The 16498-nt window shown below is 43.7% G+C and overlaps 1 protein-coding gene across 1 annotated transcript in view; it reads right to left on the reverse strand.

Annotated features, from left to right (window-relative positions):
* Positions 1 to 7165: 7165 nt before the first annotated feature.
* The window catches only part of LOC103186731 (chondroitin sulfate N-acetylgalactosaminyltransferase 1), a 47083-nt gene continuing 37750 nt past the window's right edge, over positions 7166 to 16498 (reverse strand). Inside the window, exons 4-7 of the mRNA XM_007905937.2 lie at positions 15260 to 15438; positions 10347 to 10441; positions 9072 to 9153; positions 7166 to 7905 (exon numbers count right to left, since the gene is read on the reverse strand). Coding sequence (XP_007904128.1) covers positions 7616 to 7905; positions 9072 to 9153; positions 10347 to 10441; positions 15260 to 15438 — 646 coding nt within the window. The 3' untranslated portion in view covers positions 7166 to 7615. The remainder of the gene's footprint in view (positions 7906 to 9071; positions 9154 to 10346; positions 10442 to 15259; positions 15439 to 16498) is intronic.

Consider the following 16498-nt stretch of genomic DNA (forward strand, 5'->3'; position numbering starts at 1 on the left):
TCTTCAACAATAATAGGCTCCTTGTTCACTCTCTTTGATAATGTGACAATGACCCAAGTTGACCATTTTTTTAAAAAAAACGGAGTGTTGTGAATTGTTATTTACGGCAGAGCAGAATTCTATTGGGATTTTTTGGTCACTTGCACAACTTGAGGCAGGGCTTATACTGCTTTTACTCGAACCACTATCAAGGTCCTGCAATGATTTTTATTCTGCTTCCAAGTCAGCTGCATCTGGCACCTGTTGAGCAACTCCACCCAGCCAGCATACCTGGGCTTTGTGCCTCCATTTTGTGCTCTGCAAAGCATGTGTTCAATTGATCTGTGTGTCATTTGGAGCATTAGAAAGGGGGTCAGGTCAGTGGTATTTGAGTAAAGGTAGAATTGAGACTTACTGCTGAATTGAAAACAGTCTAACATGATGATACTGTGGTGTATGGGGCCCATAATAAATCAACTCAACAGCGTTTCTTTTTATAAACTGGGAACTGGATAAACAGACTGTAGTAAGCACACTGTTAGGGGCGAACGGCAATATAATAATCAATGTCGGCTGCATCATGTGGAGTCCTGTAGCTCAGTGGTTAGAGCACTCACTTTGCAAGTGAGAGACCTGAATTCAATTCCAGGCAGAGGGCGAAACCTTGGGCAAGTTTCCTTACTCCACACGCCTAATAATAATCCCTCCAAAACAAAACAATAATAAATTGGTCATTTTCAATCCATGACTGTTTGTGGGACATTGTTGTGCGCAATTGGCTGCCGCGTTCGCCCACAAATATACAGTCAATTCACTTTACAGTATATTCTGTGAAGCGCTTTGGGATGTCTAGAAGATTATTATTATTATTATTATTATCATCATTGGCTTCTCTGCAAGGCTTAACCGAAAGTGTGAATTGAGAGTCCAGTGTCTCGTTTAGCGTTACACAAATAGGAGCCAGATATCAAATGGTACCTTCAGTGAATTAGTGAAACAGCCAGAAGAGAGCAGGATGGTTTCATAGAATTATACAGCACAGAAGGAGGTTATTCGGCCCATCATGTCTGTGGCTTTTTGAAAAGAGCTTCCAAATCAATCCCTCTCCCCTGCTCTCTCCCCATAGCCCTGCAAACTTGTCCTCTTCAAATAATTATCTACTTCTCTCTTAAAAGTTGTTTGCAGAGAATTTCCCCTCCAGATAGCCCTGCAGCTCTACTGCTCAGAGCTGCCCAGGATTTGATGGTTTGGGCCTGGTTTAATGGTGAAACACAATTTTTGGCACCATAAAATGGCTCTATATTGCAGTGTGTATTTGGAACTGACTGTTAGCTGAAAATCTGTCCACTCTGATGTGTCTGACTGATGATTGTTTTGTAATGTTGCCAGAAAAGCAACTGAGCAGGGGTGGGGAGTGATGGGGAGCCCCACTCTAGCTTAAATAATACTAATAATCCTTATATTTGATATGGCGCCTTATCATGTCGTCGAGACATTTCAAAGCGCAGAATGTATTGTAAAGTGAATTGACTATATTTTGTGGGCGAAACGTGGCAGCCAATGTCAGACAGCAGTGTCCCATTTTATAAAGGTATGAAGGTTCATCATAACTTCCTGCCTTTTGCATTCTATGCCCCTATTTATAAAGCCTAGTATCCTGTATGCTTTTTTAACAGCTTTATCTACCTGCCCTGCCACCTTCAAAGATTTACTTATATGAACCCCCAGGTCTCTGTGTTCCTTCACCCCCTTTAAGATTGTACCATCATTATGGTACATAATGGTATCATTATGCCTCTTCTCATTCTTCCTCCCAAAATGCATTTCTCCACATTAAACATCATCTGCTACATGTCTGCCCATTTACCAGTCTGTTTATGTCCATTTGCAGTCTGCTACTATTCTCCTCACTGTTTACTACTTTTCCTAGCTTAGTGTCATCTGCAAACTTGGAAATTGTACTCCCTATACCCAAGTCCAGGTCATTTATACAGATCATAACCAGCAGTGGTCCCAATACTGACCCCTGGGGGACACCACTGTACACTTCCCTTCAGTCAGAAAAACAACCGTTCACCACCACTCTACTTTCTGTCTCCCAACCAGTTCTGTATCCATGCTGCCACTATCCCTTTAATACCGTGGGCTTCTATTTTGCTTACAAGTCTCTTATGTGGCACTTTATCAAACGCCTTTTGAAAATCCATATAAACTGTATCAACTGCACTACCTTCATCCACCCTCTCTGTTACTTCATCAAAAAACTCTTCAGGTTTGTTAGACATGATTTGCCTTTAACAAATCCGTGTTGGCTGTCTTTTATTAATTTTTTGAGTGAAAATGATTTTGTTCCAGATTATAGTCTCTAGAAGTTTCCCCACTACTGACGTAAGGCTGATTGGCCTGCAGTGCCCGGGTTTCTCCTTCTGCCCCTTTTTGTACAGGGGAGTAACATTTGCAACCCTCTGGCACCACCCTGCATCCAAGGAGGATTGAAACATTATGGCCAGAGCCTCTGTTATTTCCAGCCTTACTTCCCTCAGTAACCTAGGATGCAACCCGTCCAGACCGGGTGACTTATGTACCTTGAGCACCAACAACCTTTGTAGTACCTCCTCTTGGTTTATTCTTATCCAATTTCTCTACCCTCTGATACTGTGGCATTGGCTGCATCATCTTCTTTTCATTCAGTACATCAGCCATGCCCTCTGCCTCCACAAGAAGATTTCCTCTTTGGTCCGTAATTGGACCCACCCTACCTTTGACTAACCTTTAATTCTTAATTTGCTTATAAAATACCTTAGGGTTCCCTTTCATGTTACCCGCTAATCTTTTCTTTATTCTGGTCTTTGTTTGAAGGGTTTGTTGAGTGGTAGGTGATGAAATTAAGTAGGATGCGTTGTGATGTGGGTTATAATTTTGTGTAACAGCGCAGCTTAAAATAAGCAGTGTTATCAGCTGGTGAAAAGCCAATTATAACACAGCCACCAACAGTTTGTATATTTATTTCTGATGAAGCTCTTCATTCTTCAGCATTTACAAACAAAAGTGACCAAAATAAACACAAAGAACACCTGACGCTTATGCAAATCCAGATTTCTGTACAGTATTTTACATTGATTTAAATAAACATTTTTGAAAAAAAAACACATGTTTGTGGCTATATGAAATGTCAATGTTCCTGAATGCAAAACATTCTGCAGTGGATATAACATAGCTGGGCATAGCGCTGACCCAGTGATCCTGGTATTTAGGTCTTGCATCCAGATGAGATTGTCATTCTGTTCAGAATACTGAGCAGCACATCAAACAGATGCCCTGAAGTGCCAGTTTTGCTCCATAATTCATGTGCTGCCTGTCTCAATTCTCAGAAAGAGCTTCTGACTGAAAGCGTCTGACTTCTATTACATTACACTTGTCAAAGCCTTTAAGCAAACATCATGCACACATTCACTCGCGGGCACTGGGGAGATCTCAATCCCTTTCCACCCACGTTGACATCAACAAGAAGATTTGAGCTTCTAGCTGTGAAAATTGCGGCTGAATTATGCTCCTGTACTATAAAAAACATATTTTGCTTCACCAACTCCCCACCAGCACCCCAGTTTGGTACAGTGAACAGAAGAACTGTAAGCATTTCAACTGGGTTATGATCCTGAAATGTGTGCTGAGGCTAGAAAGAATTCGCCAGGCAGGACATGACTGTTGTCTTTCTTGCCCCTCCTGTCTTACAGATAGTGATATCTGTTGGAAGGTGATTTTGTTAGGTACTTGATGATATTTCAGCCTCATACCCTTGCCTAAGCCCTCACCTGCACCCCCCACCTTCTTGATCTCCCAATTCCTCACCAATCCCCTGCTTCCCCCACACGCCCACACCATCCTTGGCCAAATGCAGTGTCCCCACAACACTGTCTCACTTTAGTGCCATTCCCTAGCAAGTATAAGATCAATGTAATTAATCAAAATCACGCTGGTGTCAACTCATTAGGAAAAAAATATTTCAGCCCATTTAGAATGTATAAAACCTCAACTATATTCCCTGCAGCACACACGGAAGAGAATTCTGTGTCAAATACTGACTGCTTGGTAAAAAACCATGTGTGGTCATGTCACAGTAGCACTGTCTTTAACAGGACACCTTGACAAACAGATCAAACCCCAATGAACTGACAGCAATGTTACATTTGCACTCACAGGATAATTGTTTCCAAGGCATTAAAAATGACTCAAAGACAAACCATTTGAGCTCACTCTCATAAGTCTAAATGCCACTTTAACACTCTTGATGTGCAGATGTCCAGCAGACCTCCAGCGCAGTAAGCTTGCTGTATTTATCATATTCCTGATTCAACACACTTCCTGTTCTCACCCAGAAGAGCTTTTGTTAAAACATTAGCAACAGGCGCATGGCACACTGCCTGATACTTTGGGAAAACCTGAAATATCTTAGCCAAAGGTTTAAACAGTCGTGAATAAAACAAGGTTTATGTAAACAATGTCCTTTTGAAATGAGACTTTGCACCCATCAAAAATGACAATTTTGAAAGCGTCAATCTGAAGACCTAGCAAACCTGACCCACACAGTTTAGTTTACAAATACTGCATAGATTTTAACCGGAAACCTGTTTGGTCTGGGGTATTTTGCAGTTATTCTTTTTTAGNAAAAAATTACCCTGGAAGTATCAGGTTTACTGGGCATAAGTGAGAGGTTGTCCTGTCCTTACTTCCCCAACTATGCTTCCTGTTAGAAAGAGGAGACTGGCAGACACCACCTCACTCCTGGTTAACTAGGTTAGTCCATGTTATAGAGTTTGAACTGGTATCAGAGTTCTGTGACCCTGTGTACATACTCCAAACTGGAAGTTGGCGACCTGTTTGCTAAGGAGGCCTAAAGAGAGAAATGGACGGAAACGGCTTACAGTGTGACTGAGCATAATCTGTACAATGGCATATTGAGAAAGAAAAATGCACGCTTTATCAGGAGCAGCACAGAAACCTTCCCCCACCTCACACCCAGCACACACTGTGTACACGCCTGGCTCCATCACGCAGGGTCACGAGATGCCTGTCACACTAGACCAGGATTTGAGGAATATGAGGTGCCAGCTTTTCACACAGATTAATGTTGCGCCTGTAAAGTGCAAACAGGATTTCACTGTTGACAAACGTGGCTTCATTTTTACAGCCTTTGGTAACTTTTGAAATGTGCGTGTGCATTTTCCTCTTTCAAACCTTCCTCTTTGACCGTGTTGTCGATCACCTTCCTTTTCCCCACCAACCGCCCTCCACCCTCCCCGATCCCGACTCCCAACTCGGGTCCAAAACACTGATTGTCCAGCGGCTTGGGATGTCCTCTCAACACAAAAGGCGTTATACAAATGTAATGTTTGTTGTTTGTTTATTTCTTCAGGGAATGAAACTGAACGTTGATACGATAGGTAATACAGTCCTGCTCTGCAATAAAAACATTCCATCCTCCTTGAGCCTTTGCGTTTCTCCTGCAAACTCTCTTTATTCCTTTGTTATGAGTGCTATGATCACTGGTTATGGCAGCGAGTGCTTCTGGTGATCAGCTGATAAGGCAGGCAAGTGATCCCAATTATCGACTGATATCCTATCAGCCACTGTCTATCCTTGCACACTTTGTCCTTCGTTAACTACAAGACAGTGACTTGCATCTCCAGAATTTGTAGGTTATTTGGTAACCTTGGTGTTCATTAACTCAGTGAGCACCATTAACTTGTTCAGGATAACATCAAAAACACTTCATTAACCTTCTGTGTTGGTAGCACTGTTTGTTCGTCTCCTGGTATAAAGTTTATGGATTTAAGCTCCATATCAGGTTGTGAGGTTATACTCTAAGGTGACACCACTGTGGTACTGGAGAAGTGCTGCCTTGTCTAAGGTGCGATCTTTCAGATGAGATGTTAAACTGAGGCCTGCCTGATCAGGTGGATGTTAAATGAATGAATCTATCAAGAAAGGGAAAGGAGCTTCATACAGCATCCTGGCTAATGCTCTCTCAGATGAATTGGCTGATTGTGGGACCCTGTGGTACAAACAACTATCTGGAGAGGACAAGTTTGCAGGGTTATGGGGAGAGAGCAGGGGATTGAATTGGATAGCTCTTTTCAAAGAAGCAGCACATACACAATGGGCCAAATGGCCTCCTTCTGTGCTGTAGAATTCTATGATTCTATGAAATGGCTCCTGTCAATCATTTTACAGTCAAAAAAAACAGTCACTTTAATTAACAGTGATTACCGTGAAGCGCTTTAAGACGTTCCAGCATGAAAAAGCGCTTCAAAAATGCAAGTTCTCTGATTATTATTTACCTCCCCCCACACCCCACTCCCACCTGACCATTCTCCTCAAAGACAACCACAAAATAGGCTTCATAGCCCTGGTAACCCACCCACTGAGTGCTGGGTCAGCTTAAGTGTGTGAAACACAACCAGTACAATGACTCCTGATGTCTTATCTCCCACAACAGAAGGGAGAGCAGATTGTCTAAGCCTGCGAAGTGAGTCTCACGGGTTAAGCAACAAAACAATTATTAACATTGCAGTTCACTTCTTTGAAACCCCTCCTGACGTCATTGAGGCTCTAGTCAATTACACCAACAACAGAAAGTGCTTGTCTAACGTTAATTTACCTGTTATTGCATATAGAGTTAAGATGTGTGCAGCAGAATACAGCATGTTGGCTTTGCAGCTACTGTAAGGCATATATTTGTACAGTTCAGTACCAAAGACGCTATAAAGATTGCATTCTCAGTAGGTTAGTTGTGTTAGTAAGGCTTGAACTTCATATATACTCGGGTGATACACAGCTTAAAGCAAATTGAAACAAAAGTGCAACTGAAGGTAGAAAGTGCACTGTGTTGGAATCATTGTCCACAGCACATTTCAGACTTTGTTTTATATATAAAAATTAAGGTCTCTTAGCCACCCTCCTCCTCCCACCTCCCCCTGCCTCACCCAAACAGGTCCTGAATCAGTCTGATAAAGTATTCAATTCACTATTTGGATTCTCGCAAAAAAGTCTTTGGGGTAATGACTCTCAGGCAGACAGCTCAGGGAGGCTGACCAGCTGATGGAGTATCAACAACAATTCCACAAAATGTAAATTTTTTTAAAAAGCAAAATCACAAATACCAAATGATTGACAAGTATCTGACCAGATCAGCCTTCAGACCCTTGAAGTGTTTTAAGTGACACCTTCTTGCAGAGCAAATCAATCCACTCAACTCAATACAAATGGTCACCTTTTACAGTTTTTTTTAAACATAAATAAGTTTGAACCAGTTTGGCATCTCCAGATTTGTCAGAAACGTGGAGGTTGTCATCCAGTTTATTATTTCATTGAAGCGCAGCTGGGATGAATTGGAGTAGATAGATGTCATCTTCGATTGACCTTGAAGTCCAAGACAAAGAGACGTATAAATCTGACCCAGAGAGCGGTCTCTCTCTCTCTCTCTCTCTCAGGCTGCGATGGGAAACAGTACAATGCTGAACAATACAGAAAATTCCTGAGGCTTTGATCAGAAAGTAGGCTGGCCAACAACTTTGGCGTTGATCGCTCCAAGATGCTCTCAGACTCTGGCTCATTGCCCTGCGGCGCCTGCTTTGCTTTAGGTCTTCTTTACACTCGTCTTGTGTCGCTGTTTGCGCAGATGTGCCTCGATCTCGTGCCTGAAGACCAGCATCCCCAGCTGAGCGTGCGAGGCCTCGTTCATGGCTTTGGACTGCATGCACATCCTGTACTGCTCTGGAGTCAGTTCATCCACACAGCGCTTCTCGTGCCACAGATGGAACAGGCCACGCACCGGTGTCCGAATCACAATCAGGTCGCTGTGCAGGTACTTGCGGTACAGATGCACATCTTCCCCTCCCCATCCTTTGATGTCCAAGTCAAAACCACCTGCAACAAAGACACAAGCTTCAGAAACGGGCGTATTTCTGTACGTGTAGAATTTAGAATCTGCCAAATCCAGCCAGAAAATAGATCTAACACTCTAAAATCCTCCCCCCAGTGAAAAGACTGTTCACGGAGGAGTTTTATACAATTCAAGAAATGTAGTGCCAAAAAAAGAGGCAAATGGAGAATTTATACTTTTTACATTACAAAATGTACTTTACTCTGCACTGCTTTTTTCTCACTTCCTCTCGTTTGAAATTGTTTCATTTAATTTGCCTTCTACATGCGTAAGGTTCTATTGGCACTGGCTGTCCTCTGCTCTGTCATGTGTAACCATTCAGTCACAGGTTATTGTGACCATAGGAGCATCCTCTTTGACCGTGCCTTCGGTCACCCTCCTACCCCTCCCTCTCTCCACCCCTCCTGATACCAACCACGAGCTCAGGTGCGGTCCCTGACTGTCCATAGCCTTGGAACGTCCCCCTGACATGAAAGGCGCTATAAAAGGTAATTTGTTGTTGTTGTTGTTCCCACAAGCAAATCTTCAGGAATGAGTCACTAACTAGATAGGATTTTCAACACCAACAAAAAACAAAGTGGGGGGTATGAGCAGATTGGAGAGGTGGTGAGGTACCAGGGCATGAAGATTCAAAATTGAGAGCGAAGATCTTTGAAATTAATCCATTCTGCAACAGGGAGACAATGAAGCCTGGCAAGAACTGGGATGAGAGGAGTGCGGAACCTGGGACTGGTGACGACATGGGCAACAGAGTTTTGTATCATTGGGGCATTGTTAACCCTGAGCTGAGGAGACCGGTAAGGAGTGTATTGGAAAAATTGAGGCGGGTGATGAAAGCATGAATGAAAGTTTCACCATCGGTTGATGGCAGGTAATGGGGGGGAGGTGGAAGAAAGAAGCTTTGGTTCAGGGACTGGTTGTGGGCCAGGAAGGAGAACTGAGGATGGAACCTGATGCCAAAGTTGAGACCAGGTTCAGTGAGTATGAGGAATAGGCAGGGAAGCTTAAAGAGTTCAGAACCGCAGGTGTAAAAACATTGCTGGAAGCCTTATCACATTATTGAGATGTTTCAAAGCACTTAACAAGAATGACTGTAAAGTGCTTTGACTGTATATTTTGTGCGAGAAACGTGGCGCCCAGTTGCACTTACCTATATTGACGAAATCGGATCGATATTGGCAAGTCATTCCAAAGCCAAAATCCCTCCAGAACCCTGAATCTTTTTTAATTACCTGTAACAAACGAAACAGTTCAGATTTACTGCAGGAAAAACTGCAGCTGTCTTCTGTACTCAATGCAATTTACCATCACCTTGAGCAAGTAACCAATCAAACAAAGTCTCTTCGAACGTGAAAAGGAATCAAAGTTGAAGGTAGCTTCTGTCACTAGACATCACCATTCTGCTCTTTAACAAAATTATTCACCATTGGAGCTACTGATCCTAGCTCTGCTGACCAGTTTGCTTCATCAGGAACCCAGAATTCATGCTTTAGATGCAAAAGAACACAGCAGAGATTGGCCCAATTGGATCTATGATAATAATAATCCTTGCATTTGATAGAGTGCCTTAACACGTCTTCGAGACGTCTCAAAGCGCTTCACAGAATATACTGTAAAGTGAATTGACTGGATATTCTGTGGGCAAAACGCAGCAGCCAATTGCATACAGCAGCGTCCCACAAACAGTCCTGGATTAAAGTGACCAATTTTTATTTTGTTTAAGGAATTATTAACCCCAGAAAAGCGATTCGCCAATTGACTAACAACGGGTTCCTACTTACTGCAAGGTAAACAGAGGCATGGAATAAGAAAACTTGCCCAACATTTTGCCCTGCTGGGAATCGACCCCGGTCTCTCGCTTGCAAGGTGAGTGCTCTAGCCATTGAGTTACAGGACTCCACTATGATGCAGCACTCTCATATTCAAAAGGTTGCGGTTCAAGCCCCATGTCAGGATTTTGAACTTAGTCCAGGCTGACACTCCAATGCAATACTGGAATTGATGCATCGTTTGAGGTACTGGCCACTGGATGAGATATTAAAATGAAGCCGTGTCTACCTGTTCAGGAGGATGTTGAAGAACCCATTGGACTATTTGGAAAGAGAAGGTAGTTTATCCCAGTGTCTTGGCCATCAATCCCCAAATATGTGGACGTTCACAAAATTGATCGGCGCAAATTGGCTGCCTCGTTCACTTACAAATACATAGTCACTGCACTTCATGGGGAAAATCCTATGAATTGCTTTGAGACCATGATAAGGAGCCATATCAAATGCAAGGATTATTACTATCATAATCTTCAGTTATTTTCCATTGGCCCGAACCAATCTGTCACTACAATTTCAAGCCAATGCAAATCACCTCAAAAATCATTGTTCCTACCCTCCAAATAGTCATTTGATCCAGGATGATGATGAGAACTTACCAGTTGCTGCTCGATAGAGGGAATCGAATCATGGTGACCATATATAATGGCCGGATTATATTGGCTGAAGAGAACAGGATAGAAAACCTTTTTCCCTGGAATAAATGAGAATACATTTCAGTTTAAACCGATTGTGAAACATCAGCAACACAGGCCCAAAAGGACCCAAATTAATAAGAGGAATCCAATTTTTAATAAATAAATGAAAGTGAAATGTTGGTTTGTCCAGTTTTAAACTTCAAAGTTTAAAAGTAGACCAAGACTAGAACATCGACCATAAGATCATGATGATTTGTAGTATGGACAGATGATACAAATCATTATTATGTTATATTATCATGTCATTATCTTTGTCCCTCAATAATACATAAATCCTTTAGGGGTTTAAAAGCTTGAGCATTCGTGGAGTGGTAAGTAGGAACCCGGTTGTTAGTCGATTGGCGGATTGCTTGTATGGGGGCAATAATTCCTTGGAAAAAATTCCCCCACACCCCACCCCCAAAATAAAATTGGTCACTCAATCCACGACTGTTAGTGGGACACTGCTGTGTGCAATTGGCTGCCGCGTTTCACCAACAAAATATACAGTCAATTCACTTTGCAGTATATTCTGTGAAGCGCTTTGGACGTCCCGAAAACGTGATAAGGCCCTATATCAAAAGCAAGAATTATTATTATTATTGTTTATCTATCCTAGAAAACAGGGAAGCCAGACTGCAAACCCAGAATGAGAATGTCTAGGCTACTCTCATTTTATTTCCTGGGGGATCTTTTCAACAGTGTTTTGAGTTTCCAGATACCTCTTTGAACAGGTTTGATTTTTCTAAGACAAGTACCCAGGAACATAGGAACAAGAAAAGCCTCTCTTCTCACCCACCCACCTCTCTCCCCCTCAATCCATCATCCAGCTTTGGCTCTGTCCATCTCATACCACATACCTGAAACCACAGCCGTTCCTCTATTTAATTATGAATTGAATCAATTCCCCCCCCCCCCACCAGAGTTATTGAATTGTGTCTCCTCTGTGCCATAAGGTGATACAATACAATACAAAATTATATGTGTAAAGCGCCTTTCACATCAGGAGGATATCCCAAGGCACTGGAGAGTCAAGGATTAAATCCGAGCAGGAGATCGGGATCAAGGAGGTTGGAGGGTAGGGAGGGTAAGGGTAGGAGGGTGGCTGAAGGCGTGTTCAAAAGACGGGCCTTGAGTCGTGCATTGAAGGAGACAAGGGAGGGAGCAAGGCGAAGAGAATGTGCAATGGAGTTCCAAAGGGAGGGGGCAGAGAGGCTGAAGGTCCGACCCCTGATGGTGGGGCGGGCTGGGCAGGGGGATGTGGAGCAGGTGGGTTTAGCTCAGAGTTTCCTCAGATCAGAATCATATCGCTCCACAAGAGAAAAAAGAGAAAAACTACAAATGCTGGAAATCTGAAATAGAATAGGAAATGCCTGTGACACACATGGTGGCTGTTGATCAGTATCTGAAAGAGAAAGGCAGGCGAACCCTTCTTTCTGAACCTATTTCACGAGCCACGCCTCAATTTCTCTCGTTCAGATGCTGGTTGCCCTTTGTGTATTTCTAGCAGTTTTTACTCCAAGCCCCTAGCTGTACTGAATTAGGAAAAGAGTTCTGTAGCTCAGTGGTCTGAGCACTCATCTCTCAAGCGAGAGACCTGTGTTCGATTCCCGGCAGGGCAAAACGTTGGGCAAGTTTCCTTACTCCACACGCCTCTGTTTACCTAGCAGTAAGTAGGAACCCGGTTGTTAGTTGATTGGTGGATCGGTTTTCTGGGGGTGATAATTCCTTCAAAATAAACAATAATAAATTGGTCACTTCAATCCACAACTGTTTGTGGGACACTTCTGTGCGTAATTGGCTGCCACGTTTTGCCCACAAAATATACAGTCAATTCACTTTACAGTATGTTCTGTGAAGCACTTCGAGACGACTAGGAGATGTGATAAGGCGCTATATTAAATGTAAGGATTATTATCATTATTATTTGTGCGGTGGGACAGTGCTCACTCGGAACTTTATCTCATCAGAAGCTGGCTTTGAACACAGGCTCTTGAAACAACAGGGCACTGCATCAGGGGCAATGCACCCAGTCACTCTGCTCATATGTACCTAGGCATTCTGTTGTTTTAGTGGATTCGATTGAATTCAGTTTTAAAATAAAATCCATACTCAAAGCCGTCCACCTCTATTTGGTGTTTAGTGTACTTTGACTAGTCTTAGGATATTAACCAACTTTGGAATTTCCTGACACAGGCACAGATAAGACCAGGATGTGACTAAAGTCTGCCACAAATAGCATTTGTTGATAACTTCAGTGCCTCAGACTCACGATTGCTCAGCACTGTAAATGAAAGCAGACACTTATTGTGAATAATGGCAATGCCATTTTGCAATTCAATGGAAAAAAAATCTTCCCAATTTCCACTGTCATTTCTAAGGAAAGCAGCACTGAGAGCTGATCCAATAAGCAGTCGATTAACTTTATTGCTCTATTTCATTTTCCAGAACAGCATGTCCTGTGGCTTGCAGGGACTTTCGCAGGACAACCATCAGTTTGGAATTCCACAGGCCGGTTAGTGTGGCAGTGGAGCTGGTGCTTTGTACATGAAGTCTGGATTTCTGACAAGCACCTGCAACAAACAAACATTTGAGAGAGGGCGGTGGGGAAGTGGGGGTGCACTGCAGCCAAGTCTGAGCCTGTCTTCACCACTGTTCATATTTATAAATATGTTTATACTATATATATATGATAATAATCCTTGCATTTGATGTATCGCCTTATCACATCTTCGAGTCCTCTCAAAGAATATACTGTAAAGTGACTGTATGTTTTGTGGGTGAAATATATATCTAAAATGTGTGTGTGTCAGATGGACATGTTATATGATTTATAGAACAAGTATGAGTTGTAGAACATTTAATATGACTTACAAGAAGTATAAATTACAAGCAGACTTGCGAAGTCGTATAATAATATGACTGTTTGTGGGACACTGCTATGCGCAATGGGCTGCTGCGTTTCACCCACAAAACACAGAGTCGCTACACTTTATAGTATATCCTGTGAAACGCTTTGAGACGTCTCGACAATATGATAAGGTGCTCCATCTGGCACCATTCCCATCCCCCTAATAACAGCTAAAATTACCTCAATCCTGAAAGAAACCTTCCCTGGACCCATCCTTTCTTTCTAACTACCGGCCCATCTCCAACCTCCCTTTTCTTCCCAAGATCCTTGAAAGAGTCATTGCTTCCCAGCTTCACTCCTTCCTCTCCTACCACTCCCTTCACAAGCCCCTCCAATCAGTTTTCCGTGCTGCTCTCAACACGGAAACTACTCTGGTCAAGGTGACAAACAACATTTGGCCATCAGTGACCAGGGCTCCCTCTGTCTCCTCGACCTCTCTGCTGCCTTTGACACTGTAGACCACTCTATCCTCCTCCACCACCTCTACTCTTACCTCAACCTTCAAGATTCTGTCCTTGAATGGTTCAGGTCTTATCTCTCACACCGGCTCCAATGTGTCTCCACCAATGATTTCTCTTCAAGCCCCCACACAGTTTTGTGTGGTGTTCCTCAGGGCTCTGTCCTCTGACTCCTCCTCTTCAACCTGTACATGCTCCCTCTTGGTGACATCATCCGCAGACACAGGGTCAACTTCCACACAGATGCGGATGACATCCAACTCTATCTTTCTGCCTCCAACCTCGATTCCAGGACAACTGACATCCTGACAGACTGTCTGTCAGACATCAAGTCCTGGATGAGAGCCAACTTTCTATAGCTGAATGTCAGCAAGACTGAGGCCCTACTGATTGGCTCGAGCAAGCGCCTCAGCACCCCAGGCACTGGCAGCATCAGCATCCACAGTCGCACACTCCACCTCACCAAGCCAGTCAGGAACCTGGGCATCTTGTTCGATCCTCAACTGTCCTTTCTCCCCTACACCGGTGCCATGACCCACTCTGTCTTACCCCACCTCCACGACATTGCCCGACTCGGCCACTGCTTCACTCCTCAGGCTGCCGAAACCCTCATACACACATTCGTCACCTCAAGGTTTGACTACAGAAACTCCCTCCTTGTCGACCTCCCCAACTCTTCCCTCCACAAGCTGCAGACCACCCAGAACTCTGCAGCTCGGTCCTCTCCTGCACCAGGCTCGTGACCCCATCACTCCCACCCTTGCCCAGCTCCACTGGCTCCCCATCCCTCAGAGGATAGAATTCAAAATCCTCATCCTCACTTTCAAGGCACTCAACGGCTTTGCCCCCTTCTACCTCTCTGACCTGCTAACCCCCTATCAACCTATCCATTCCCTTCGTTCTGCAGACTCCGGCCTGCTCCACGTCCCCTGCCCTACCCACCCCACCATCAGCGATCAGGCCTTCAATCTCTCTGCCCTCACCCTTTGGAACTCCATTGCACATTCCCTTCACCTTGTTCCCTCCCTTGTCTCCTTCAAGGCACGACTCAAGACCCTCCTTTTCGACAGCTAGGAATTCCCCCCTCCCTCCAACACAAGAAAGCTGAGACAAGTGGTCACACCCCATTAGCTATCCACGGTAAGATTGAGTAATCAAGCACAGAGCGGCATTTGAACCTGTAAACACTGTAATGGTTAGTATTACACCTGGAATGCCTTTACCTCCACTCAAGGGGAGTACGAGGAAATGGGGCCCTAACACAAGGGGACAAGTCCGTTGTGGATTGTAATGGTTTGGAAACGGTTGGGTTTTTTTCTGTCATGATTGTGGTTTTCATGAGGCAAGAGGAAGATATTTTTTATACTGATAAAGAATTGTATTTGTTTTTTAAAAAACGCAGTGCCCCAGAGAAATTTATAGTGTTTTCCTTTTTTTAAAAAAACGCGCCCACATAGCGCAAATACCTGGATGGGCGTTCAGCCTGCACGTGTTGAGGAACTCTGCTGTGAAGTATATGTCCACATCGCAGAAAAATAGCAGCACATTGTTGCCTTTCCATGCTCGAGCACCCACGTCAAGGCCTTTGCCCCGGGAGAAATCTTCCTCCAGCAGGATAAAGGTGTAGTTTTTGTAGTTCACTTCTCTGTTTTAAATGGAAAGGAAGGGTGGGGTGGGAGGGGTGTGGTGGAAGGGGAGGAGGAAAGAGGGAAGATAAAAACAGATCAGTTTTTTTTACACGTCAACATTAAAATACACAGTCACTACACTTTACAGTATATTCTGCGAAGCGCTTTAAGACTTTTTGAAGATGTGATAAGGTGCTGTATCAAATGCAAGGATTATTATTATTTTTATCGGTTGACTCTTATTCTGCCCTTAACAATGCAGTTCTATGCCAGGAACAGCAGAGAGCGCCCACTGCCACATATTAACACCCGCTTGATGAGCATAGCTGAGGTTTTGTGCTCAATAGCAACAACTTGCTTTGATATAGTGCCCTTGAACGAGAAGCAGACTGGGATCTTGGTTCAAAGTCTCATCCGAGTGTCAGAACCGCCAACAGTGCAGCTCTCCCGTAGCACCAGCCTCAACTGTCAGCTCAAAGTACCCAGAGGTCAAGATTCCTACCAATTGGGCCACAAAATATACAGTCAATTCACTTTACAGTATATTCCGTGAAGCGTTTTGGGACGTCTTGAAGACGTGATAAGGTGCTATATCAAATCAAGGATTATTATTATTATACACTTTGCAATAGTGTTTCTCCTTCCCCACCTACCTCTTCGACCGTGCCTATGGCCACCTCCCCCTCTCCCCAGGTCGGTGTTGTGCTCTCTGGGACGCTACCCTGCATGAGGGGCGCTGTGTAAATACAAGTTGTTACTGTAGTAGTAATAGTCGAGTGGTGCACAAGGTGAGTGCCGTTTGCAATCGAAGAGTGGACCCCTCGAAGGTAAAGAGCAGTAACATCTTCTTCCTACAAACAAGCCCTTCCTCCTTCCCCCTTAACTGTTTTCTTCCTTTCATTAAAAGAATGGCTTAGTGTAACATAGTTACTGCCTGCACAGATCAAACAAGCGAGTTATACCGTTCTGCCTGAACCCAGTCGTTGCAGTATTTCAATGAGAATTCACAGCTGTTTTCTTTTTAAACACACACACACACTTTGTGGTGGTAAATGCCAATGTTAAAGGAAAAGCTCT

The sequence above is a fragment of the Callorhinchus milii genome, unplaced genomic scaffold (assembly GCF_018977255.1).
Source record: "Callorhinchus milii isolate IMCB2004 unplaced genomic scaffold, IMCB_Cmil_1.0 Scaffold1, whole genome shotgun sequence".
Classification (NCBI taxonomy): Eukaryota; Metazoa; Chordata; class Chondrichthyes; order Chimaeriformes; family Callorhinchidae; genus Callorhinchus; species Callorhinchus milii.